The sequence below is a fragment of the Phocoena sinus genome, chromosome 13, assembly GCF_008692025.1.
Source record: "Phocoena sinus isolate mPhoSin1 chromosome 13, mPhoSin1.pri, whole genome shotgun sequence".
NCBI lineage: Eukaryota > Metazoa > Chordata > Mammalia > Artiodactyla > Phocoenidae > Phocoena > Phocoena sinus.
Window position 1 is genome coordinate 84,287,776 of NC_045775.1, and position 26,842 is coordinate 84,314,617.

The following is a 26,842-nucleotide window of genomic DNA, read 5'->3' on the forward strand; positions in this document are numbered from 1 at the left end:
TTGGTCTACCCTGTTGGTTTCCTCTTTAATGACTTAAATGTAATACCGGTGGGGCTCAACATTTCAGAATTTCACTTTTAACGTGGTTACTGACCACCATGACTTAAAGATGGCAAGGCAGTTTAAGGGCGGTTTACTCGGTCTTTTGATCACACATTCAGATATTTATTAAGCCCTTTCTTGGGGGCACTATGGTTGACAAGAGACATTTGCTTTCTCCTTGAGGGTTTGAATGGACACACGTACATGAGAGGAGCACAACAAGTAAATGTGGAACTTAGATGTGACACTGAATAATATGCAGAGTTTAAATAAGAGTCCAAGCTCTGGGAATTAGACCCTGTTGGTTCAAATCTTTATTCCACCACAGAAGGCTCGTGACCCTGTCAAGTTCTTTTGTCTCTCTGTGCTCCCATTTCCTCATCTATAAAATAGGGATATTATATAGTATTTACCCCAGAGTTTGATGCTAAAGAATAAAGGAGATAATGCATTTGAAGTACATAGCACAGTTCTCCCCCAGTAGTTAAAATCACAGTAAACATAAACTACTTTCATTATTATTTATTGCATTCCTAAGATGCTGTTCAAATATTAGAAGATACAATTCTTTCAAGAGGCTTACACATTGGTGACTAAGGTAGCTGAATATTTTTGTTGGGGTTTTTCCGAATTATTCTAGTTCTTTTTGTTTCTATAAATGAACTTAAGGAAAGTATTAATATTCAGTCTTTATAACAGCAGAATAGTTTCTAAGATAGCAGTTCTCAAAACGTGATCTGTGGACCCCTGAAAATCTCCAAGATCCTTTTAGGGGATCTGCAATATCAAAACCACTTTTGCAATAACACGAGAACATTAGTTGTCTTCACTATTTTTTTAAACATTTTTTAAATTGAAGTATAGTTAATTCACCAGTTTGTGTTAGTTTCAGTTGTACAGCAAAGTGATTCAGTTATATATGTATACCTGAATATATATATTCTTTTTCAGATTCTTTCCCATTATAGATTATTATAAGATACTGAATATAGTTCCCTGTGCTATACAGTAGGTTCTTGTTGTTTATCTATTTTATATATAGTAGTTTGTTAACCCCAAATTCCTAATTTATGCCTCCGCTGCTATCCCCTTTTATAACCAGAAGTTTTTCTTTTTTTTTAACATTTTTCTTTTTATTTATTTAGTTTTTTAATTTATTTATTTTTGGCTTTCACCTTAAGAAACTAGAAAAAGAACAGCAAACTAAACTTAAAGCAAGAATAAAAGAAGTAAATAATAAAGATTAGCATGGTAATAAATGAAAGAAAAAATAGAAAAGCAAAAGAGAAAATAACAAAACAAAACATTGGCTCTTTGAAAAAATCAACAAAATTGATACATCTTTTTCTAGATTGACCAAGAAAAAAAGAGAGGAGTCAAATTATTAGAATGAAAAGGGGGATATTACTTACAATACAAAAATAAAAAGGATTATAAATGAATACTATTAACAATTGTATGCCAACAAATTAGATAACCTGGACAAGTGGACAAATTCCTAGGAAACACAAACTACCTAAAATTGACTCAAGAAGAAACAGAAAATCTGAATAGACCTATAACAAACAAGGAAGAGATTGAATTAGTAACTTTAAAACTTCCTACAAAGAAAAGACTAGGCCCAGGTGACTTCACTGTTGAATTCTACATTTAAAGAAGAATTAATGCAAATCCTTCACAAACTCTTCCAAAATATAGAAGAGGATGGAACACATCTCAACTCATTCAATGAGTCCAATATTACCCTGATACCAAAGCTAGACATAGACATCACAAGAAAACTACAGACCCATATCTTGTATACAAAAGACACAAAATCCCTCGACAAAATACATGCAAATTGAATCCAGTAATATATATAAAGGAATATACAACATGACCAAGTGGGATGTATCCCAGGGATGAAGGTTGCTTTAACATCTGAAAATCAATTAATGTATTACACTATATCAATAGAATACAAAGGACAAATCACATGAATAAATAGAAGCAGAAAAAGCATTTGACAAAATTCAACTCCCCTTATTGATAAATACAATAAACTAGGAATAGAAGGAAACTTCCTCGACCTGATAAATGACATCTACAAAACTCTACAAATAATATCATACTTGATGGTAAAAGACTGGAAGCTTTCCCCAGAGATCAGGACCAAGACAAGGATGTCCACTTTCATCACTTCTAACACTTTGCTGGAGGTTCTAGGTAGGACAGTTAGGCAAGAAAACAAATGAATTATCCATATTGGAAAGGAAGAAGTAAAACTATCTCTATTTTCAGATGACATGATATTGCATACAGAAAATCCTACAGATTCTACTAAAAAGAGCTAATAAATTAGTTGAGCAGAATTATAGGATATAATACAAAAATCATTGTATTTTTATAAACTAGCAATGAACAATCCAAAAATGGAATTAAGAAAACAATTCTATTTATAATAGCATCTAAAGGAATAAAATTCTTAGAGATAAATTTAACAAAAGAGGTACAAAACTTATGCTCTGAAAAATACAAACATTTTTGAAAGAAATTAAAGAACACCGAAATAAATGTAGAGACATCCCATGTTCATGTATCTGAAGACTTAATATTAAGATGGCAGTACTCTCCAAATTGATCTACAGATTCATTGCAATCCTCATCAAAATTCCATCTGGTTTCTTTGAAGAAATTGCCAATGCGACCCTAAAATTCACAGGGAACTTCAAGAAACTCAAAACTTATTGAAAAATAAGATCAAAGAGGGAGGAATAACACTTCTCAATCTTAGAACTTACTACAAAGCTACAGTAATGAAGAGAGTGTGGTACCAGCATAAGAATAGACATATGGATCAATGGAATAGAATTGAGAGTCCAAAAATAAACCTTCACGTTTATGATCAATTGATTTCCAACAAGTGTAACAGGGAAGAACAACCCTGACTCCATATTGGATGTGTTTCTTTAACCTTTGTATTCTATTGCTTTTGCTACAAGTTATTCACTAAAGGGATGTTGCCTATAGCTTAAGGTACGCATAATGGCCCATCTCCAGGAAGCCTGTCTCCCATGTCTGAAGGTTAAGCTAAAATATCTTTGATTTCCTTTGTTCACAGGAAACATCCTGACCAGGCCCACCTGTGGAAAAGAAGAAATTAACACACCCCCTCTGGAGTCTGGCCAGAGCCAGGAAATATTTGCAACAACTTATTGCCTTTTTTACTTTACCTCCTCACCTTCCCCTCTTTCTTTTATAAAAGAAACTAGCATCCAAACCTGAGCGAGATGGTTCTTTGGGACACTAGCTCACCATCCTCTTGGTCTGTTGGCTTTCCGAATAAAGTCGCCATTCCTTGCCTCAACAACTGGTCTCTCAATCGATTGGCCTGTCATGCAGTGAGCAGTACGAGCCTGGACTCAGTAACACAAGGTTGCTAAGATAATTAAATGAAAGCAGAAGAGTCCTTTCAAAAAATGGTGTTGAGATGACTGATATCCATGGGCAAAAGAATGAATTTACACACTCCGTCACATCATGTTGAAAAATTAACTCAAAATGGATAGTAGATCTAACTGCAAGAGCTAAAACTAAAAAGCTAGCAGAAAAATAGGCATAAATCTTTGTAACCTTCAGTGAGACTATGGTTTCTTAGATATGACACCAAGAGCACAAGCAACAAAAGAAAAAAATAGATAAATTGGACTTCATCAAAAACTTTAAATGTTGTGCTTCAAAGGATACTATCAAAAAAGTGAAAAGTATGGGAAAAAACTTTTGCAAATCCTATATCTAATAAGGGACTAGTATCTAGAATATACACAGAACCCTTACAATTCCATAACAAAAAGGCAAATAACCCAGTTTAAAAATGGGCAAAGGATCTGAATAGACATTTCTCCAAAGAAGATATGCAAATGGACAGTAAGCACATGAAAAGATGCTTAACATCATTTAATCACTAGGGAAGTGAACATCAAAATCACAATGAAATACCACCTCACATCAACTAGAATGGCTAGAATCAAAAAGACAATAACAAGTGTTGGCAATCATGGAGAAATGCAACACTCACACACTGCTGGTGAGAATATACAATTGTACAATCGTTTTGGAAAACTTCTTGCCAGTTCCTCAAAATGTCAACCTAGCAGGTATATATTCCAAGAGAAATAAAAACATACATCTGTGCAAAAACTCGTATGTGAATGTTCACAACATCGCTGTTTATAATAGCCGAAGAGTAGAAACAAAACAAATGTCCATCAAATGATGAATGAATAACCAAATATAGCATACCCATACAGTGGAATATGATTTGGCAAAAAAAAAAAAAAAAAAAAAAAAGGAATGAAGTACTGATACATGCTACAACATGGAGAGCTCCACAGTATCACTGGTAATGGCTTCATGCTATTTCATTTTATAGGCGTACCATAGTATACGAAACAGATCCCCTTCGCTGGACATTTAAGCTACCTCTAGTTCTTTATGTCATAAACAGATTCTAGGAATTTAGAGGTAGTAGTGGCAGCACAGTTTTTCAGTTTCTCAAAATATCGGCATAAAAACAGAGCAACTAGATAGCAAAACCCATGGACAACACTGACAACAGAACCAGATGATGAGCCATTGCCACAAACCTCAAAAATACAAGTAAGCAGGGAAAAACCACAGACCCATAGGTTAACAGCATCTGTACAGGAACAGACAGATAACCAGGCAGCATCTGAAAAACTGGAGAATGGGAGAAACCGGAAGTTGTACAGAGGACCAGTTTGAGAGGAGCCACTGAAATGGGGGAGGGTCTTGCCCAATCCAATAGCAGGTGAGAGGGGTCCCACAGTAAAAATTGAGGGGCTGTAGCAGTCTAGTCTTTAGGAACCATCAAAACTGACTCCCTGGGGCTCCCAACTCCAAGCATCTTCACTAGGTATTCCAAATTGCTCGCAAGGGGGTTGTGCTAATTTACTTGCCCAGCACTCCTTGGCCACATTAGTATTGTCAGACGTTTAGATTTCCGACAGTCCTATGTGTGTGAATGGTAGGTAATGGTTTTAATACATACTTCTCTAATACTAGTCTACTGGTCACTATGAGACATGGGACCTGGGACCCTTTGCTGCAGTGCTGCAATGCTTGCACTTGGACACACCTCTCCTTGAGCAACAAAATACAAAGAAACTCTATGGGACTAAAAATAACTGCATGCATGGGCACTATACACAAATTTTGAACAAAAGGTACAAAGAGACCAAAAAACCCAACTGCCACTTTTGAAGAGCCTGGAGCAAAAGCAGGGTATTACGCATGCCCCCTGCACACAACACCACCTAAGGGGTGGGCAAAACACCTAAGCCAACCCTCTGGCACGACCCCTGGACACACCCCTACCCTCACCCCCTATCAGGGAACCTGCTGTTTGTTCTCACTGCCCCCTGCTGCAGCAGGGGCCCGGATAAAGCCTTGCCTGAATTTCTCGTCTAGCCTCTGATCAATTTCTATTGATTAGGGAGGCCAAGAACCCTGGTGGGTAACAACTATATTTCTTCTTCTCTGAATCGCTTGCTCATATCCTTTGCTGAGCCCTGACTCAGATCCTTACCAGCTGTGTGATATTGAGTAAGCTGTTTAAATTCTATGGTTCCCCATCTGTAGAATGAAAAATGAATAATAGGATTACTTTATAGCTGTAGGGTGATTATTAGGATAATGTGCCTTTATATATGTCTAGAACTGTGCCCAGCACATAGTAAACACTGTCTAATTGTTAACTATTATTAATTCATAGCATATATATGAATTTATATTTGTATATAAATTCTTCATCTGCCATAAAAGTGTTCTCTCTGATTGTGGCTTGTCTTTAACCTTAGTTTGTAGCATTTTTTTTTTTTTTTTTTTTTTTTTGCGGTACGCGGGCCCCTCACTGTCGTGGCCTCTTCCGTCGCGGAGCACAGGCTCCGGACGCGAAGGCTCAGCGGCCGTGGCTCACGGGCCCAGCCGCTCCGCGGCATGTGGGATCTTCCCGGACCGGGACACGAACCCACGTCCCCTGCATCGGCAGGTGGACTCTCAACCACTGCGCCACCAGGGAAGCCCTGTAGCATATTTTATCGTATAGAAGTTTAACACTTTTATAATAATACATCAATGTCTTCTCTAGTGATTTCTGCTGTCTTTATAAAGAAATCACCTTTCCCCCAATAATACAATGGTATCGCATACTTTCTTCCAGTTGTTCTAAAATTTCTAAATTTTAAAATTTATCTAATTTCACATTTATCTAATCTCACTCCCATCTGGAATTTATTTTTATATGGTGTGAAGAAGTAGAAATCGAATTTGTTTCCGTGTAGAAAGCTGAGCTGGACTACAAGTGCTGGTTATGGCCGTGAGGACTGGTGAGGATGACGACCTGCACTTAGCTTGAGTTACTTTCTCTATCGCTTACTTGTGAGCCAGCCAATGACCAGGGCAAAGATCACAGGAAGCTAAGGAAATATTTCTCCAAAATTTCCTCTGTTGTCATGGAAGTACATCTGAATATTTGGTGGTCTCGGCAGCCCTGTGGGGAAAGAAAAGTGCCCGAGGCTGCAGAATCAAGACAGCCTGCCTTTTATATCATCTTGGAGGTTGAAAGGGTAGGTGGAGTCACATCAACCTTTAAAGACTTCACAGAGGGCTCCACTGCCTTCTGAGTTTGAGAAGCTCTGCCTATGGATGCAGGGGCCCCGGGTTAAGAACCTCAGTTCAAACAAAAGTAGATGATTTCTGGGACTTCCCTGGTGACACAGTGGTTAAGGCTCCGCGCTCCCAGTGATGGAGACACATCAACCTTTAAAGATCCCTTAAAAATGTCGGTACAATGTGTACCTTCCATTCGGCCTCCCTGAGATTTCGATGCCATGAGATAACACAGTTGTCCCAGTTCCATTTGTTGATTAATCTTTCCCCATGATTGGTAACATCTCCCACACCGAGGACCCCCTAAAGGCCAAGGTCTCCACGAACATGATAACTAATAGCATCCACGTAAAACATACAATGTCAAACACTGGCCATCTTGATCTTGGTTTGTCCAAAGTCTGAAAGCTTCAGAGTTGAAGTGAAAAAAAAGATCCTTATTTTTTGTTGACACATTCCAGGTTTTAGAGATTCGTAACACAACCCAGAGCTTTTTATACAATTGCCTAATGGGATGACACCAGCTTAGGACTTGGATGTGTGCCTTCTGATAAATATGGTGGTGTCAGATATTACAGCTGGGTAGTTATAATTGTAATAATTCTGTAGTTGTCTCCTGTAGAAAACTGAGTCACTCCATGAATTGGTCAGCAAACTTTCCAAAAAGAAAGTTACTCAAACGAGAAGAGGAGGAATAAATGTGTAGTTACAGCCCCGTTCTATCTCCTGTGCACCAATTGCTTCCTCAGTAGTGTACCTATGCCTCAGCGCTCTCATGGTGTCATCATGGGTAATAAAAACACAGAATCCGGAGGAGGAGCGTTGCTACATTGAATTAAAATATGGCCCTGGGAAGAAAAGAAATGAGCTTGTGACGTCTGAGTAATAGGGAGATGAAACATTGTGAGAATTATTCATAGTGGGTCATAAAATGGAAAGGCCAGGATGCCTTTCCCAGAGCAGGGCAGCCAGCAATGCTCAGGGGTTGTTTGCATTCTGTTTGTCTAAATGACAAATTCTAGTCATCAGAGCTTTCTCGAAACTTCCTATCCACCAGGGATGCTTGGGTTAGTGCACAAATGATATTTTTACACATGCAGATAGCTGTGCATAGATCATGTGGACGCTAGCAGCTGTGATGGAGCCGGGCTGGGGCACAGATCACTCCAGACATTCCACGCAGCTTCTGGGGAGTCCTCTATTATCTATTTATTTTCTGCATAAGATTTGTCTTTGTCAGTATTTTTCCAGAACCAATATAAAAATACCTTTGTGTGTTCTGAACCCAAAATTGGCTGAGAATGAGCTATTGAGTACACAAGAGAAATCATCTATTTTTAAAAAAATATTTATTTATTTTGTTGCACCGGGTCTTAGTTGCGGCAGGCAGGTGGGCTCCTTAGTTGCGGCAACTGGGCTCCTTAGTTGTGGCATGCGAACTCTTAGTTGTGACACGCATGTGGGATCTAGTTCCCTGACCAGGATCAAACCTGGGCCCCCTGCACTGGGAGCGCGGAGCCTTAACCACTGTGTCACCAGGGAAGTCCCAGAAATCATCTACTTTTGTTTGAACTGAGGTTCTTAACCCGGGGCCCCTGAATCCATAGGCAGAGCTTCTCAAACTCAGAAGGCAGTGGAGCCCTCTGTGAAGTGTGTTTTCAGTGCATAGTCTCGTGTGCCACACCCAGCAATCCCGATTCTGGGAGTCTAGAAGGGGACCCATGAACCTGTATTTTTCGTGCACACCCCAGGTGTTTCTCAAGCACATGGCCTGGGGGCTACATTCAGAGGAACCCTCTCCTGAGGGTGGGTGGTTTTTTGCGGTAGGGGTTCAAGAAAAAGGACTGTGGAAGACAGAGAAAACAAATTTATAATTACCAAAGGGAGAAGGTGGGGAGGGATAACTTGGGAACTGGGGATTAACAGATACAAAGTACTACATATAAAACAGGTAGACAAGGACCTACTGTATAGCACAGGGAACTATAATCAATACCTTGTAATAGCCTATAGTGGAAAAGAATCTGAAAAAGAATATATGTACATATATACACGTACAACTGAATCACTTTGCTGTACACCTGAAACATTGTAAATCAACTGTACTTCAATTAAAAATAATAATAAAATAGACACACACACACACACACACGGTAAATGGATAAACAAACCGTGCTAGATCCACACAAAAGAATACTGTTCAGGAATAAAAAGGAATGAACCACTGGTACATGCAACATGGATAATGCTTAACAGAAGAAGCCAGACACAATAGCACCTAATGTACGATTCCATTTATATGAAATTCTAGATTAGGCAAAACTAACTACAGTGACTGACAGATCAGTGCTTGCCTAGGGCTGGGACTCAGTGTGGGAACCAACTGCAAAGTCACAAGAGGAGACTTTTGGGGGTGATGAAAATGCTCCAGAGTTTGATTTTTTTTTAACTTTTTTTTTTTTTTTTGGCCGTGCTGCGCAACATGTGGAATCTTAGTTCCGCGACCAGGGATCAAACCCGTGCCCCCTGCAGTGGAAATTTGGAGTCTTAACCACTGGACTGCCAGGGAAGTCCCCCAGATTTTGATTTTGACAGTGGCTATTTGGGTGTATATATTTATCAAAATTCTTTCAAGGATGTACTGAATATGGGTGTATTTTATTATATGTAAATTATACTTTGACAGCAATAGAAAAACAGGACTGTGGAAAGAACGATGTGCCTGAACCCCTGAAACGGTATGAAAATTGGGCATCCAGATGTGCCCGTGAATTTTTCAGAGATGAGGATGTATGGTTTCCCTCACATACCCGGAGAGACCCATGTGCCCTCAGAAGTTACAAACCACGATAACACTTAGTCCCTATGGAGCTAATGATCACATCTGGTTCCAAGGAGGGTGTTCAACTTCTCTCAACTATGGGAAAGTGACTCAAAAGGGACAACTTATCGAGGTGGATAGGCAGCTGGTCTCTGCAAGCAAAGGTGGCAGCAGTGCAGTCTGTGCACCAGGCAGCCTTGCTGAAGGCTCCCAAAGACAGTCAGGGGGGCAGGAATCTCCCCTGGTGTTGGTGTCCAGGAAATGGCTCTTGGAGGTGGCCTGACTCTCCAGCAAAGGTCTGAGCTCCTACAGTTCCAGAGCCCCCTCATCTCCGTGAGTTTCCAGAACCTTCCTCTCCTGCTCCGTGGCCTGTGCAGAACCATGAAGAACAGCCCACAATCATGAAGACTGTCCACAATGACCATTCGAACCTTCCCTCTGACCATAGCCATTTTTGTTTCATTTCCTACCTGGCTTCTCAAGCATCTATTACCATTAACTTACATGAGTTATTCTTTCAAATTCTTTGTTTACGATAACAAAAAAAATCACAAGGTTTGGTTCATTGTTATTATTTTCCCTTCACGCAGATGGAAGATGAGCAAAGTGCCCCTGGCCCTCTTTTGACTTAAAGACTCACAAATATATATGCCTTTCAGAAAACAGATCTCAGATGGGGTGAAACAGAGCAACACATTTTTAAACAAGACCAATTAGGATCACCGCCTTCACAGAAGCTACAGTGCTTTGCGGAAGCCATAGCAACAATCTCCGGAGTTCCGATGTTTTATGATGCTTGTGTTAGAAACAACATGGACAAGCATGATTACATGATGTAGAAGAACATTTCTCTGAGTTTTTTCATCTTGTTTAGTTTGTTTCCGTTAGAGAGGGATACACTTTCTTCTTTAGCTGAGATTTCTCTTACGAGCAATTAGAAGGATCTATTACGTCAGGGCTTGGATTCCATTACTTAGCACTGTGAAGAATAAAGCAGGCCTGCCTTATGAAAATATTTAAAAATTTAAAATATAGAGCAGGAAAAAGTGGAAAGAGAATTTAACAAAGGGAATATGGACTGTGTGAGGTTTTGCCTCGAAATTGCCCGAACTTCCTTCTTCTTCCCACCAGACTCCAGCTAGGTACCTTAGCCTCTTCTTTACATAACCTGGCTCAAATTCCTTCTCCAGCTCTGTGTGTGCCTTTATCTCCTTCCCTCCTGTTTCAGAGGCAAGAGACTGATCCCTCCTCCTGGCTTGTGACTCTGTCCCCTTGGATAACTCCATGACTTTGGCTTCTCAATTTCCTTTCATCTCCCTGTCTCTACCAATTCCTCTGCTCTGCCGACCTGCGTGTCCCCGTCTCCTTCACCCTTCATTTATTACGGAGCTTCCCTTGTGCGCAGCCCTCTCACCTTCTGTGCTTGGAAGGCTGGTCTGCACCTGCTTCTCTGTGGTCTCTGCGTTTGCGCATGCTCACGCCAGCCCCTGTCGACACTGCTCACCCACGGCATCCTAGATGCTAAATCCACCGTCCCTCTCTCCCTGGCAGTTCCCTCTGGATCCCCTTTTGGCTTCTGTTCCGCCCCTGCCCTTGAGCCCTGATATTCCCCATGTCTCGCCGCTGCTCTCAGGTTCCTTTACTCCATTCGTTCTCCGAAAGCGACGTCTTTTCTAGTGATTGCAGCCGCTACACCTGTGCTCCCGATGAGTAAATCCACACAGTTCAGTCTCTTTCTAAAGCACAAGGCACTCGTTTCCAGCTACATCCTGGACCCCTCTGTTTGTATCCTCTGCAGGCACGTAACCAACACAGCAACCCACCGCCCTCCCTCCAAGCCTGCATTTCCAAGCCTCAGTCAAGGTTGCCGCTCTGCTCTGCGTTGAACACCTCACCCCTTGGAGGCCTCTCCAGCTCCTTCTTTTCCTTCAGCCTCCAATCATCCCCAACTCCTGCCAATTCTCCAGTTCAAACGTCTGAATCCACCCCCTCTTCTCTGTTCTCGGTAAGACTCTGGGGTCTGGCCTTCACTATTCTTCACCTGAGGATGCCGGCATCTTCAGATCCCACCATCCCTGCTTTCAAACCTTGAGGACGTCCTGATTCTGACACAATACATCCAACTCCTGATCGGCACAGCAGGCTCTTCAAGGGCAGCTTTCCGCGCCAGCCCAGCCGCTAACCAATGTGTTCCTCTCCCTTCTCACTTCCCTTCCCGCAGGAGGAGGCCAAGTTCTAACATCAGAGGATTGCCGTCTGTTGGTGGGCAGCTGCGTTTGCAGATGGGGAGAGTAAGCGGATAAAAATGACTCATCGACTACTCTCACTACAAGTCTGCAGACTGACAACCTGCTTCCATCGAGCCCTTCATTCTGCTTCCCCATCATCTTTGTGGTAGTCCCAACAACCTCCCCAAAGATGCCAAAGCTATCTCTCCTCCCATTCCAGCTATCAGCCACACTTCTGTCCCCAATCTCTGGAAGCACCAAACTTCACTTTTCTCTGATACTTTCTCACCTTTGTACCTTTCATACTGCCCTTACCTACCTGCTCTGCTCCACAAACTCCACTTGTCTTTTAAATCCCAGTCAAATTCAGCTCCACTGTAGAGCCTCCCCTATTCTGGGTTTTGCTCAAAAGCAATTTCCAATCAATTATTTACTCTCTTTTTTTTCCTAATATAGCATTTTATATAAGTGTGTGTGCCTGTGCCTGTGTGTGTGTGTGCGTTAGATTTAATTCATTAATCCTCTGGAATTTATTTTAACGTATAGTGTGAAATAGGGAATTTTTTCCCAGATGGATAGCCAATTGTCCTAACCACCATTTATTGAGTAGTTCATTATTTTTGCACCGATTTGAAATACCACCTTGACTCTGTATTAAATTGGTCTGCTTCAAGACTCTATTCCTTTCCATTGACCTATTTGCCTGTTGGTGGATCAATAACAAAATGACTACTGCAACATAATTACTATTGCTTTATAGTACATTTTTACATTAACAAAGTATCATTCTTTTTTAAAGAAATTTCTTGTGTATTCTAGAATATTTTCTCTCCCAAATTAATTTCAGAATCAGTCTTAAAATTCTATGAGAAGTCATTTTGGAAGTTTAGTAAGGATTATTCTGACTTTATAGGTGAGTTTGCCATTAGTTGAAACTTTAACAACAGTGAATGTTGTCTAGATTCATGATGTACCTTTTCATTTATTCACATATTCTTTTATGTCCTTCGGTAAAGTTCTGTACTTTTATTTTTTAATATAGTCCATATTTATCGTTTGGTTTAGTTCTCAATATTTCATAGTTTTTTAAGCTATTTACATTTTCTAATAAACATTTTTCAATTTGGTTTTGCTCGTGTCTAAGAAAATTATTCCTGAAAATAGTTTTCTTTAAATCCGACTGTTGTGTAACTCTTATTCATTCTGATAATTTGTCAGTTGATTCCTTTGGATTTTGGGGGGGAGATAATTGTATCTTTTTTTTTTTTTTTTTTTTTGCGGTATGCGGGCCTCTCACTGTTGTGGCCTCTCCCGCTGCAGAGCACAGGCTCCGGACGCGCAGGCTCAGCGGCCATGGCTCATGGGCCTAGCCGCTCCGCGGCATGTGGGATCTTCCCGGACCGGGGCACGAACCTGTGTCCCCTGCATCGGCAGAAGAACTCTCAACCACTGCGCCAGCAGAGAAGCCTGGTAATTGTATCATTTTAAACAATGAGAGTTTCCACCTTTTACTTTGTATTTCTTTTTTTTTTTTTTTTGTATTGAACTAGCTAAGAATCCCTGTGTTTGTGCTAGTCTGGTTGGGCTGTCATAACAAAAGACCACAGGCTGGGTGGCTTGAACAACAGAAATTTCTTTTCTCCTAGTTTGGATTCTGGAAGTCTGAGACCAAGGTCCTAGTAAGATTGTTTCTGGTGAGACCTCTCCCCTCTGTTTGCAGACAGTACCTTCTTGCTGTGTCCTCTTCTGGCCTTTTCTCTGTGCGTGCATGGGGTGGGGGAGTGGGGAAGAACTGGTGTCTCTACCTCTTCTTATAAAGACACCAGTCCTGTTGGCTTAGGGCCCCATCCTTATGCCATTTAACCTGAATTACCAGCTTAAAAGCTCTATTTCTGGGCTTCCCTGGTGGCACAGTGGTTGAGAGTCCACCGGCTGATGCAGGGGACACGGGTTCATGGCCTGGTCCGGGAAGATCTCACATGCCGTGGAGCGGCTGGGCCTGTGAGCCATGGCCGCTGAGCCTGTGCGTCCGGAACCTGTGCTCCACAATGGGAGAGGCCACAACAGTGAGAGGCCCGTGTACTGCAAAAAAAAAAAAGCTCTATTTCCAAATACAGTCACATTGGGGGTCAGGGTTTCAGCACAATTCAGTCTATACCAATGTTGTTGAATAGTATCAATGCAGATTTTTTTCTTGGATTTTCCTTTTCCCATTTCTGAATTATTATTAAAATTAATTTATATTTTTATCCTGAATATCTGAGAAATAATGAGCACAAAATATGCAAAGGAAACAAAATAAATTTGATACAAGTCAGTTATCCCATAGGTTTATGTTTATAAACCTATAACCTATATGAAAAATGTATGTTTATGTATAGAGCACTAGTTCACTGGTAGACACAGACCAGATGTTCAAAAAGTACTTGTTGATTGACATTTTGTAGAACTGCCACAAATCTTTGCTATTATGTGTGTGTTTTGTGTCTAGAATGTCCATTTGTGTCCATAATGTCCATTCAATAAGACATAGATAAAACGTTTATGTTCAAAAAGCAATCATTCACTTTTTTTCTTTCATTCAGTAGAGACTTGCTGTTAGGCAGTGGGTGTATTTTAATACAAAAGACATCATCTCTCTGTGGTGTTTAAAGGCCTTGGTTATTCTCCTTGAACCAAAGTGGTAAATACTGTAATAAATAGAAATCTCTATTTCTTGCTGGCTCAAAGAAGTAGGCTAAAATTATGGCTATAGTTTATAATTCCTGCTCTGTTATGAATTAGAAATTTTTTGGCAAAATACCACATTTTAAGTCATAAATAAATAGCCCATTCTGAGCAACTTCCACCAAAAATTATTCTCCTAATCCTTAAAGGCAAAAATTAAAGATATGCATGGTGGAAAAAATCCTAAAGCTATTTTGCATATGCGGTATAGGTTACACTTTTTGCAAGACAGCTCACTTCATTCTTTTTCCTTCTTCTTTCTATCTCATATCCAATCTTAAGGAGGCTCTTTGTAGAAAAAATTAACATATCAACTAAAATCCCACACTCTTACTGATGTGACCTTGGGTCCAAATCCCTTCTCTGCATCCTTGATGGCTTGGTGGCTTTGGCAAGTTCCTTAATCTCTCCCAGCCTCAATTTCTCCATTCATGGAATTAGGAAAGAAATACATTTCTTATAAGTTTTCTGCAAAATTACATGAAATAACCTATGTGAAATCCTAAATAGGACCTCAGTAGATGGAGTAATTTTGTTATTACTATTAAACACTGTCATATTTTCTTGAATACTGATTAAATTTGAAATATTTAACTTGTTCATAGAAATGAATCTGAAGAAACCATAAGAAGTATAATTCCTAACCATAATTAATTTTTTAAAAACCTTAACTGAACTTCTGAATTTCTTCTAATGTTATATTCAGGATTCCAAATTTCATTCTCAGATGCACCAAAGACTATAAAACATCCTTTGTTAATGGTGGAGAATAAACAGCTTCTTATAAAACAAGACTTCATCATCCAAGAGTTTACAGATTTATATCCAGTGATTTGATTTAAAAAAGAAAAAAAGCCTTTTTTTGAGTCAAAAAAATGCTTCTCAAACCACTATAGAATAACAATTATGACTCTCCAGTTTTTATTTTTATTGCTGGGTTGAAAAAGGTGACTCTACAATGCCTACACCAGGAGAATATAATTCTACAAATAAGGGCTCAGCACGACATTTACGAGAAAAGCCGAGTCCTCCTGCGCAAAGCTGATTGGTGCTCAGCCAATGGGCTTCAGGGCGTTGCAAATAAAGGCACCTTCTCCACTGGGCTGGCCAGACGCAGTGTTGTCTCTGCCTGTGGAACTTCGGGAAATGCTCAACTCCTATCCCAGCAGAACACATCTGTGGTCAGCAAAGAGAAACCGCACTTTGAAGATGAAGCATCTTCTTGCCCAATTCCCATCCATTTTGGCCATTTATTGCTTCTGCCTACTACAGATTCCCTCCTCAGGTAAGGGGACCCCTTCAACAGACCCCAGCTGGCCTGAGCTCTAAGGAAGACTGGGACAGACCTTGACCTTTCAGGGCACTTCTGGAGGGAGTCTAGCTTGGTTCCCTCACCTACTCTCATTTCTACCCTTTGGAAATGGCTTCCATCAGAGAGGATGGACAGAGCTAGATGCTGCAGCCTTTTACCAAAGGAGGTTACTTTCCCCTGTGGAACTGCCTTTAAACAGCTCCTGTCCCAGGGCTGGCCCCGCTGAAATTGTGAGGAATATGAGTCGGGGGACGACTCCAACGTGTTAGCCATTTGTGCTCTTGGAATTCTGAAGAGATGAGAGCAGAGACGAGCTTAAAGTCCCAAAGAATGAGGATTGAGGAACAGTTGGAGAAGGGCGGTGTGGGAGCGGGCGTAGGGAAAGGGAATCTTCTCCTAGCTTCTCCTGTGGGCCTGGAGGGGAAGGTGAGGGGGTTGGGCGGGGGGGGGGAGGGCAGAGGCCCAGGGAGCGCAGCTGAGGCCCCATGTCTTCCAAGGCTTGGGCGCTGTCCGAGGTGCTGACCGGACGCGGGTGTCTCTTCACCAAATTCTGAGTACCAGTGCTTTTGTAGGGAAAAGGGGTTCCCTGTAGGGAACAGGGGTTGGGTATGGGGTCCCTAGTCGAAATTTGTTACCCATCTCCAGGTAACTCGCTATATGATGCAGGATGTGGTGGAAGCTCCAGATGGAAACACAGATTATTTCAAAATTTTAGAATTTTGGTTTCAGGGAGTAGAAAATCTTTGAAAATATATTCAAACAGAAAATATATTTGAAATAGCATGCTTGTTTTGCCATGTCCTGTAGTGTAATCACAAAGCCTAGGCATTGCAAGGAACCATGGAGGTCATCTAGTTTAAACTCTCAGGAGAGCAGGGATCGCCTCTATGATTTCCCTAGTTGATTACTTTCAGTGACACCCAACTCACAACCAGCCAAAGTCAGCCAGTAGCTGCCTCCCCTGGTTTCCAATAGAAACTTGTTTTGGAAATTTCTTACTACATTTTATTTATCTGTCTATATATTTATATCCACCTCCCTCTTTTTCCGATTTAATTTTCTGTTCCCTGAGGATAAGGTCCCTATGGTACTTATCATTATAGTGTTAGCACAGAACCTCTTAATAATTCCTTATAAGATTGGTTTGAATTTCTTTTCATTTTTGAATAGCTCCAATCATCACAAACTTCTTTACACTGAGCTGAAATCTGATCACATGCAACTTCTAACCACTAGCCCTAGTTCTGCCCTTTGGGGATATACAGAATAAGACTAATATTTCTTTTTTTTTTTTTTTTTTGCGGTACGCGGGCCTCTCACCGCTGTGGCCTCTCCCGTTGTGGAGCACAGGCTCTGGACGCGCAGGCTCAGCGGCCATGGCTCACGGGCCCAGCCGCTCCGTGGCATGTGGGATCCTCCCGGACCGGGGCACGAACCCGCGTCCCCTGCATCGGCAGGCGGACTCTCAACCACTGCGCCACCAGGGAAGCCCAAGACTAATATTTCTTATGACAGTTCTGAAACCAGTTGATGGCAGTTAACACACACTTCCTAATTTTTCCCTTTGCCAAAGAAAACTGTGCTCAGTTCCTTTAACTCACAACAAATCCTATCATTTCAAGTAGGACTATTACCTTTCAAGGCTGGGACACTATCTTTTGAATCCAGCACAAGATTGCCTCAGCTTTTTCTTGGCTTATAGTGAGATGGCAGGGAGCAATATATCACTTGGTATTTTTTTTAAAAAATACTACTCTTGAGCCAGATATTCCCTGTCTCAGACTTTTAAAACCTAAATTCAGGGTCTTATATTTATCCCATTTAATTTCCTCTTCTTAGTTTTGACAGATCCCGTTGATTCTTTCAGTTGCAGCATTAGCTTTTCCTCCAAGTGTTGTGTTACATGCAAATGAGATGAAGACTTCATCTAGGTCAGATAGGGTTCAGCTGCAGTGCTTACTCAGCTCATTACCAGCAGCCACCTTCCCCATGTCCCTATTCCTGAAGCGTCTGATGAAGCAGAGAGACAGGTATCCATATTTCTTAAAAGTTCCAAGAGTGACTCTGATGCACAAACTTACTGACACCATCTCTTGACATCCTGTCCTTATATATTCCATCAAAATATTACCAAAAGTGGGGTCCAGCTGCTTGCCACTCAAAAGCCAATAAAGAGGCAAGGTTGGTGGAAAGGAAAGCTTCCTTTATGTCAGGTGCTGGCGATAAAGTGGGGTGGACAAAAGCCTGTCCAAAGGCCGACTCCCCAGCCACGACCCCCCCCCCCAAAATCAGTGGGCAAGAGCTTTTATAGATGGAGGGAGGGGGCTACTTGCAGAAACAGCACAGTCAGCTCTGACGGTAATCTTGAAATTGGCCATGTGGTGGTCTGACCAGCCTCATCTTGATTGTTTTAAGTATAGTTAATCTTCAGTTCTCTGGTTGGGTTGTTCCCATTTCCTTGAGGCCAGTTCTCAGAATTGTGGCAGCTTCTGTCATGGCTACAGCCTGGTCAGCGTGTAGTTAACTTCTTCCACCTGATGGAGGTTTTAGTATCTACAAGACAGCTCACAGGATATGGCTCAGAATATTATCTATAGCCCTTGAGAAGGAACTAAAGGTCCTTGACTTTGCTTACTGACTAAACTATTTTTATTTAGTCTTTTGGGAATGTTTTCTTTTGTTTCTGCATTTTCTCACTTCTTGGATTAAACTTATCTTTTGGCTAAAGTTTTTCTACAGACAAAAGGCAGGAGGAGGACATGAGGGGGCAAGGACCATAGGGCACTGCTCCATTTCAAAAATACAAATTAAGTTGTTAACTAGGTAATTTTTTCCCTCTCTCCTAACTTGCTAACTCTCGTGCTGCTAACTCCTGGTAAATAAAAAACCATGCAATTTTTAATTAACTTTGGTACAAATCTCAGATTTGCTAGTGGTAGGTAGAAGTGTGTTTTCTTTAACAATCCTTTTAACAAGATGGTATTAATAGAATCGCTGTGTGCTCTTCATGGTAAAGATTTAAAAGTTAATGCTGGACTTTCCTGGTGGTCCAGTGGTTAAGAATCCATCTTGCAATGCAGGGGACGCCGGTTTGATTCCTGGTCGGGGAACTAAGATCCCACCTGCTGCAGGGCAACTAAGCCCACGCACCACAACTAGAGAGGAGCCCATGTGCTGCAACTAAGACCCGATACAGCCAATAAATAAATAAATATTTTTTAAAAAGTTAACGTTACAACCTCTTTTCTCCTAATAGAGATTTTTATGATTTCTCACAATAGGATTTCCTCGACCTTTAGCTGATCCTCCAGATGGCTTGGATATTGTGAAGCTTGAGGTACACCACTGTTGAGTAATGTGAGATTTTTATTTAGCCTTGGCCTTGAAACTATCAAGTGGATAATGTTCACTTGAAACTATTTTAAGATCAGATTCTTGGCTGCAGCAGAAACTCACTGTTTTCATTTTCATGGCTTCATTTAAGTCATCTTGGGAGTTGTGTTGAAATTTATGGCCACTGTGTGAGAAGATAATTCAACGTTCATAAATGAGGCAACTTTCGAATTTAATTTTTAATTCTATTGATTAAGGAATTTGTACTTATCTTTGATTCATTTTCCCCATTTTTTAGCGGCTGGCATATTGGGCAACTCTTTCTAGACAACCTAAGGTAAAACAATTAATATACATATGGTAATTCTTTTATTTATAGCAGTGCACCTGCTTATACCATAATTGATATCTGTAAATAAGCACACTCTTTTGTTACCTATAGGAGAATTCTGCGTGTACGTGTAAGTGTGTGTGTAAGAATACAGTTTTAGGAAATAACGAGTGAATCTCCTAAATATAAATGACCATCATCTGCATTCTTATAAGGATCATAATCACATATACATGTCATATACATAATCACGTATATACATAAAATTACACGTCAGGTGGGGATACAGTATTGATCCAAACAGACCAAATTACCTGCTCTCATGGAACTTATATTCTAGTTGGGGAAGTAGTCTCCAAGATAGATAGACAAAATTTTAAAAATATTTTTTTCTCTAAAAAGAAAAAAAAAAAATAAAGCAAGGAAGGTGCATATGAAATTTTGAGAGTTGGTGTTCATCACCTGGAAAATCATCTTCAAATTCCTTGGTTATTTTGTGGGGGGGCTTGAAAAGTAATGGTATAAAGTTGATGAACATGATAACAAAAATATATTGCCTACTGGGCAAAAATATTTGCCCAATAGGTGTCCAGAACACACACACAAACACACACACACACACACTCCTGTGAACAGATGCTGACAAAGAGACCGGAAGTTGTAAAAATAGTAAATACTTTCTGCTGATTTAGAAATGGTGATCATAAAGAAACAAAGTTAATGTCCACTGAGCCTCTGCTATGAGTAATTTTGGTTCATTATTTTGTGTGTGTGTGTGTGTGTGTGTGTGTGTGTGTGTGTGCCCATATTCATGTGGGTACATGTACACGCATAACAAAGAGAGAATATGTAAGTATTGGTTACTGCAGAAACCCTCCACAAAGTCTGTAGGAAGTTGTACTCACAGCAACAAAATTAGACATGTTACTAACAACTTTCATTTCTGTCTTGATTGGAGTTTGAGCTGATTCAACAATGTTTAGATGTAAATGAGATGAGATCAATAGTAACGAGATATTTACAACATCATTCACAGTACCTCTCTGAGTAGGATACGCTGCCAGTACAGCTTTTCCTGGGCTGTCATCCATGCAGACAGAACAGGGTGGTGCTCTAACAAGGATTTAGAAATTAAAAGCTGGACTTTCTGCAAGAACAGTGAAGATTCATGTAGAAAGCTTTTAGGGAAAAAAATTTGGTCGATATGAACCAACCCTAAGAAAACTGAATTATAGGGTATGCCCAGCAGCAAATTAAAAGTTGCAATCGTTATTTTATCCCACCTCTTAGTTAGATGGCTATCTGGGAACTGATTAGGGTATTGCTTCAATGCATCATAGAGTATGTTTTTCCCCTGAAGACTGAAAAGGTAAAATAAGATTAAGTTTTAAAATAATGATATCGCTGGCAACTTTCCTTTTGGCAAGGTTCTGCATCAACTATAGTCTTATTAAGTTTGTATAATGGATTTCTTTTTAGAATGCCAATTTATTTCATAATATTCAGGTAAATCAGGAAGGTCCCCGGTGTAACTTCTCCTGGAAACCTGCCCCAGTAAAATTCCATGTGACTTACCCTCATCATTTTCTTTCCAGGATAATCAAGACATATACAAAAGGGTGAGTACCACCAGCCTAGTAACAAGAGCATGCAACTACCACATTTACAGCAAGTGACGCTTAGAATTAAAATCAACCTTTTTTCCCCTCTTATTTAGTTTTTATTTCATTACTCCAGAACTCAGAAGCCGACGCATCCAGTTAAAGCCGGGGTCAGTATTTTATCGTAATCATCTCTCTGTAAAAGTCATTCTCCTCTGCACGCCTTTGTCCTTTCCCGTTTAATATATGCAGATAAGTAGAAAAACAGGGGCCTTCCAGAAACTCTGGGTAATAGCTTTCTAGGTGCTTTTGCCTGGGGCTGCAGGGATTCTCTCTCTCCCTCTCTGGGGAAGGGGTTGGGGGAGGTTGACAGATCTGAAAAGCTAGAGAATAATTACAGAAAAGGAAAAATTAGTAAGAAATAACTTTTTATTATGCACTTAAACAGATGTACAAGAAGCCTGGTAAAGACTGAGCTCTATTTACATTGCTCCATGTTACCTTCTGTGTTTTAAATTCTGAAAAGCGCTTTGTGAAGTGTGAAGCACCACATTCTCAATAGTGACCTGTGGGTGTGCATCTTTTGTCACTGTCACAGTGTGTATGGGCTGTGGGAATAAAAAGCATCGCCTCTAACTCTCTTATTATAAATTGGAGTTACCCTCAGGAACAGATTGTTGAAGTGAATTTCTGCAGGGTATGATTTGGAGAATATTGGGAAGGTCATAGAATCAATCCAGTCAGAGTGATTGAAATTCTACTATTAGAAAGTCACTTGTTTATATAGTCAAGGCTTTCCAAGTCTTCAGAAAGATCCTTAAAATAAACAAGTACCAAGCGAAATGTTTTTCCCTTTGAGGCAAAGACACAAGAGTAGTATAGATTTAGTACTGGGGATCAGGTAAGGATGGGAATAGTATCAGGACAGGCCATGGGCACTGCAAGTTGAGAAGGGTCAAAAATGGAAGGGAAAAGAGAAAGACAAATACCATATGATATCACTTATATGTGGAGTCTAAAATATGGCACAAATGAACCCATCTACAAAACAGAAGCTGACTCACAGACATAGAGAACAGACTTGTGGTTGCCAAGGGGTGTGGGGAGTGGGGAAGAATGGAGTGGGAGCTTGGGGTTGGTAGATGCAAACTATTACATTTAATAGAATGGATAAACAACAAGGTCCTACTGTAGAGCACAGGGAGCTATTTTCAACATCCTGTGATAAACCACAGTGGAAAAGAATATGAAAAAAAGAATATATATATATGTGTATAATTGTCACTTTGCTGTACAGCAGAAATTAACACAACATTGTAAATCAAATATAGTTCAATAAAAAAAGATCCTTTCTAGCCTAAAAAAGAAAAAAAATAAAAGAAAATGGAAGGGAAAAGATAAACTCCGTGTCTGTGACACGAATTAACTTTTACTCTGAGCTGAAATACTCAGGGAGGATTCACAGGACTAGATAAGACAGGGTATGTATGTCTGAGTGTGTGTGGGCAGTCACAGATGAGACATACAGGAGAATAAAATGAATGGAGGCGGTGGTTATGCATGCTGCCCTTCCACCTCGTCCCTTAGATAAGGAGAGCACACCTGGGGAGCCAGAGAGGATCTTCATGGAGATGCTTATCTGGGACGATGCACTCCACACTAGAAGGACAGAATGTTTGGGACTAATGCAGATACAAGTCTGTTTTACCCTAAGGGAATATTTTTGAGTGATGTGTTGGAATGAAATGTGCTAGCAAGGCAAGCGGTTCTTTATTGAAATCATAAAATTTCAGGCTTAGGCTTGGAAATGGATTTTACTCTGAAAATTAAACCCATTTGTAAGGGAGTGAGCAGACAGGAATGCGCATAGCCCTGGGCCTGGGCCCGGTGCTGTCTGACCCTCACCGTCTCTTTGCCGCAGTTTCCCCCTGTGCATTCTCTAATGCATCTGGCTGCTAAGCTCGCCAACCAAAGGATGAAAAGATTTTGGCAGCGCGTACGTACTTTTTCCTTCCACCATATTTTTATGCCACTAAAAGTTCACTTACCCGTGGTGAATGCCTGTTGTCCCCTTTGGGCTCACTGGTGTTTTCTCCTTGTACAAGCTCCACACGGTGGCTGCAGGGCAGGGAATGGGGGAGAGGGGCTGTGGTCCAGCTCCGTGACCATGGGCTCCTCCTCTGCGCTCTTCATCTTTTCCCATTTTAGTTTTCGTGTTGTTTTTTCACTTTCCCTGCCCCTTCCTCTTCCTCCGCATGACATGGACACTTGCCTTGATCATATACTCTGCTTCCCATTGTCCCACCTGCCCTTTTACTCTTATGGCAGAGCTTCATTTCTTAAAAAAAAAACAAAGCTCTGAAACTAACACAACATTGTAAATCAACTATACTCTAATATAAAATTAAATTAAAAAAACAAAAAAAAATTTAATTAAAAAAATTTAAGTTTAGAAATGACTAGTTTCAATAATAGCTGAACCTGTTCAAAATGTCCATCAAGGTTTTGTTGCGTGGTAGCAGAACAAAGAAACAAACACAAATTTTTGGACACTGTGAGTCCAAGTAGGGTGAACGACTCATTCCAGTTTGCCCAGGACGTTCCTGTTCCTGGGTTTAGCTCTGAAAATGCCAAGACCCCAGAAAATCGCTCACTTCCTGAGAAACCCATTGGTCCTTCTAAGCACAGGCCACAGTTTGCTTGGATACTGGCGTCAGACTTCCAGGTTGAGTCTGCCTCCACCATTGGGCCAGACCCACAAGGAAAGATGAGCTGAAGAAGCTGAAATGGCATATCCTTGAAAATCTGCCTAAACCAGGAGTCAATTTCAAGTCGAGGCTATTGGGAAGAAGAAGCAAGTTTAACATTGTCCTGGACCCTAAGGGTAACCCCACCAAGAAAACACACTTGCCTTCCTGAACAGAAAATTGTGATTGGCTCCACGGTTAGCTGTTTTCTTGAAAGGCATTTTGCATCTGACTTCCGGCTACCTTAGAATGGAATCGGGGAGGGGCAGGATCACAGTACACTGCAAGCCTCCGGGATGAGTTTCCTATTAAGTGAACCTGGGCCTCATTCCTTCACAGGATTCCGGAGCTGTTGCAGAGCATCTTACCAGGAAGGTATGTAAGCCCTGAGCAAGCACCGCCCCCAAAAAGATCTGCTTCTCAAAGACAGAAGGACGGGGGAGTGCTTGAAGCCAGGCCACCTTGCAGCCCCTTTAGATCACTTCTGGAAAGAACTGGTCTCACACTATACCCTAAAATTCTCTGAGGCTGAGCATCTAATTTTGGGTTTTCCTGGGCTTGTCCTGGAGCAGAAAGGAATCATGGAGCGACGCCCTTGGACGGCACTATTTCGTCTCTGTTCTTCCAGATGCGTCACCTGGGGCCATCTGCCCCTGGAGATTTGCTTTCTGGCTCAGGGGCCCACAGGCCAGTTGTGCAGACTTGGGGAGGGGTGCAGCATCTGTGCTTCTCCAAGTTGACCGTGCACCATAAACACCTGGGACCTTGTTAAAATTCAGATGGCTGGGCCCCAACCCGAGATTCAGTGGGCACCTGAGATTTTGCATTTCTAACAAGTCCCCAGGTGTTGTTGATGTTTTGGGTCTGGGGACCATACGTTGAAAACCACTAACATAGACATCTTTGAAAGACCTTCGGCACAGCGTGGTTGCATAACGGTTTGTGTTTTTATGTTGCAGGATCACACTGCCACCTTGGAAAGACCATTTTTCCTTTTCAGAGTAAAGCATATTTCCTCTTCTCTGTTTTTCACCCCAATTCTCTCCTACCGTCCCAATTATGGAGTTACTGCAGAATGAGCCCAGACAGGCCCCCATGGCGAACTGGTGAATCATTAGGGGAACTTTCTCACCCTTCCTTCGGGGATGACTCGATGCTTGGAAAGGAAAGGGTCCAGCGGACACGGGCTGCGCGCACCAGGGCTCTGGGAGGAGCTCTGGGGCGGGAGGCGGGAGTTCTGCTGGTGGACAGACGCACGGGCCAACCAAAGTCGGAGTCCGTGTTCCAGAGCCTGAAAGTCCGCGATGCACGGCCCCGATCACAGTGGAAATAGGAGTCTAGGCGTCCTTTTCCCCAGGGAACTTGGAGCTTCTTGCAAAGGTCACAGAGTCACAGATGGTTCCATCTGCATTCTGTGGTCATTGGTGCTAAGAGATGCTCTGCAAAGATCAAATACGATCAAAAACACTGTACCTGACACTCTCCGAGGTTTACAGAGAATACCATGTCCTGCAGGAAGCAACCTGTTTAACTTGGCTCAGTCATACTTTCCCCAAACCCCCACGACATCCCAAGTACACATTTTAAATCTGCATGGCCTACTAGTGGTTGTTTTCTGGAAAGTACTTGCAGAAACAGTGGGTCTCCATGATGTCTTTAGGATGAGAAGTCCTGTGATGCGTTGTTTAGGGATCGTCCTGCCACATAAACAGAGGCTAAGGGGTGGAGTGGTGGGGTGAGGGACAGTGTCAGGGCCATAGGAGCAGCAAGGGTCCTGGAGCACTGCCCCAGAGGATCCACAGAGTAGCAGTGACTGGGGATCCCCAGGTGAGCCCCCAGGGAAGCTGCTAATGCCTCAGTTAGGAGAGCAGAGCCTTAGGGCGTAGAGAAAGGATCTGGAACCAAGAAAGAGATTCCAGGCAGTATGGTCCCAGTACTGTAAGCTTTTTTTTTTTTCAGCCAAGGAATGGAAGAAACCTTGACCTTAGCACCTGGTAGGATCGTCCAAGGTCAGCCTCATTGCAGCTCTTCTCCTCCAAACAAATGTTATCTGTCTGACGTGGGGCAGTGAGAGGCAACCAGAGGGGTGATAGTTCCAAGAAAGGGAACTATCCTTTCACTATGTGAAACCCCTAAGGGGCTCCTCTGCCCCCTCCCTTTCCTGCTCTCAGCATCACAGAGACCCCACTGCAGCCTGGCACTGTCCCAGACAATGCAGCCTTTGCTTCATGCCAGCTCTTTGCAGGTGTGTTGTCTCCAGCAGTGGCTGTGAGAGGACAGAAGCTCCACAGCTTTTGTGACTTCTCACCTGGCCCTTGTGATGAGGCAAAATCCACCCTGGCGTGCTTGGTGGGGAGAAGTTCTCTATAGTGGGAACATTTCCGATTAGAACCAGGCCAGGCTGTTCCCTCCATTCAGTGATGCTCTGAGACCTGGAGGTGAAATCTGGTGAGATTTCTTGGCTTCTGGCCTGTGGCAGTTCGAGTCCCTGCTCATGAGCAGCTCTGGGCCACCACTGTCTCTCATGTTGATGTGGTCCCAGGGACATGAGGCCACTGTCTTTCAGAGGCATCCTAGCCTCCCTCCTGGAGCCCCTGGACCAACTGACAGCGACTGGGGCCCCGGCAGCCCAAGGTGCCTGAGAGAGCTGTCCAGATGCTGGGGAGCGTAGCCGCCCTGGCCAAACTGGGAAGGATGTTCCCTGAGGCCACAGCTCTCACACTGACCTAATGGCCTGACCAGTTACAGCAACAAACCTTATGAGTACCAATTATGGGCATTTATGACGTGCCAAATTGAGATATTTTTAAATATGTTATATAATAACGTGACCCTGGGCCTCGTCTCCATCCGGATAATGATTCAACCTGACCTGTACGTTTTTCTCTTTTCTTTTCAGAATTCAGCGGCAAAGGGAGTCTGGATCAGGTGAGGTAACTGAGCATTTGTTTTGAACAAACATCAAATTTCTTTCTGTGAACAGTATTTAAAGAGAATTCTCTTACTCTCTCTTCGCTAGAATATTCAGTTG

The 26,842-nt window shown here is 41.8% G+C and overlaps 1 protein-coding gene across 1 annotated transcript; it reads left to right on the forward strand.

Moving 5' to 3' along the window:
• Window positions 1-15,696: 15,696 nt before the first annotated feature.
• On the forward strand, window positions 15,697-25,809 carry NMS (neuromedin S). Its single transcript, XM_032651988.1, has 9 exons — window positions 15,697-15,772; window positions 19,081-19,136; window positions 19,431-19,469; window positions 21,059-21,082; window positions 21,181-21,234; window positions 22,986-23,060; window positions 24,151-24,186; window positions 24,771-24,812; window positions 25,771-25,809. The coding sequence occupies exons 1-9, from the start codon at window positions 15,697-15,699 to the stop codon at window positions 25,807-25,809; spliced, it is 441 nt and encodes a 146-aa protein (XP_032507879.1).
• Window positions 25,810-26,842: the final 1,033 nt, after the last annotated feature.

Coding starts and splice junctions, on each gene's coding strand:
- NMS (XM_032651988.1), top strand. CDS start 15,697: ATGAAGCATCTTCTTGCCCAATTCCCATCCATTTTGGCCATTTATTGC. Junction 19,137..19,430: donor TGGATATTGTGAAGCTTGAG/GTACACCACTGT, acceptor CCCATTTTTTAG/CGGCTGGCATATTGGGCAAC. Junction 21,235..22,985: donor CGCATCCAGTTAAAGCCGGG/GTCAGTATTTTA, acceptor TCTTTGCCGCAG/TTTCCCCCTGTGCATTCTCT.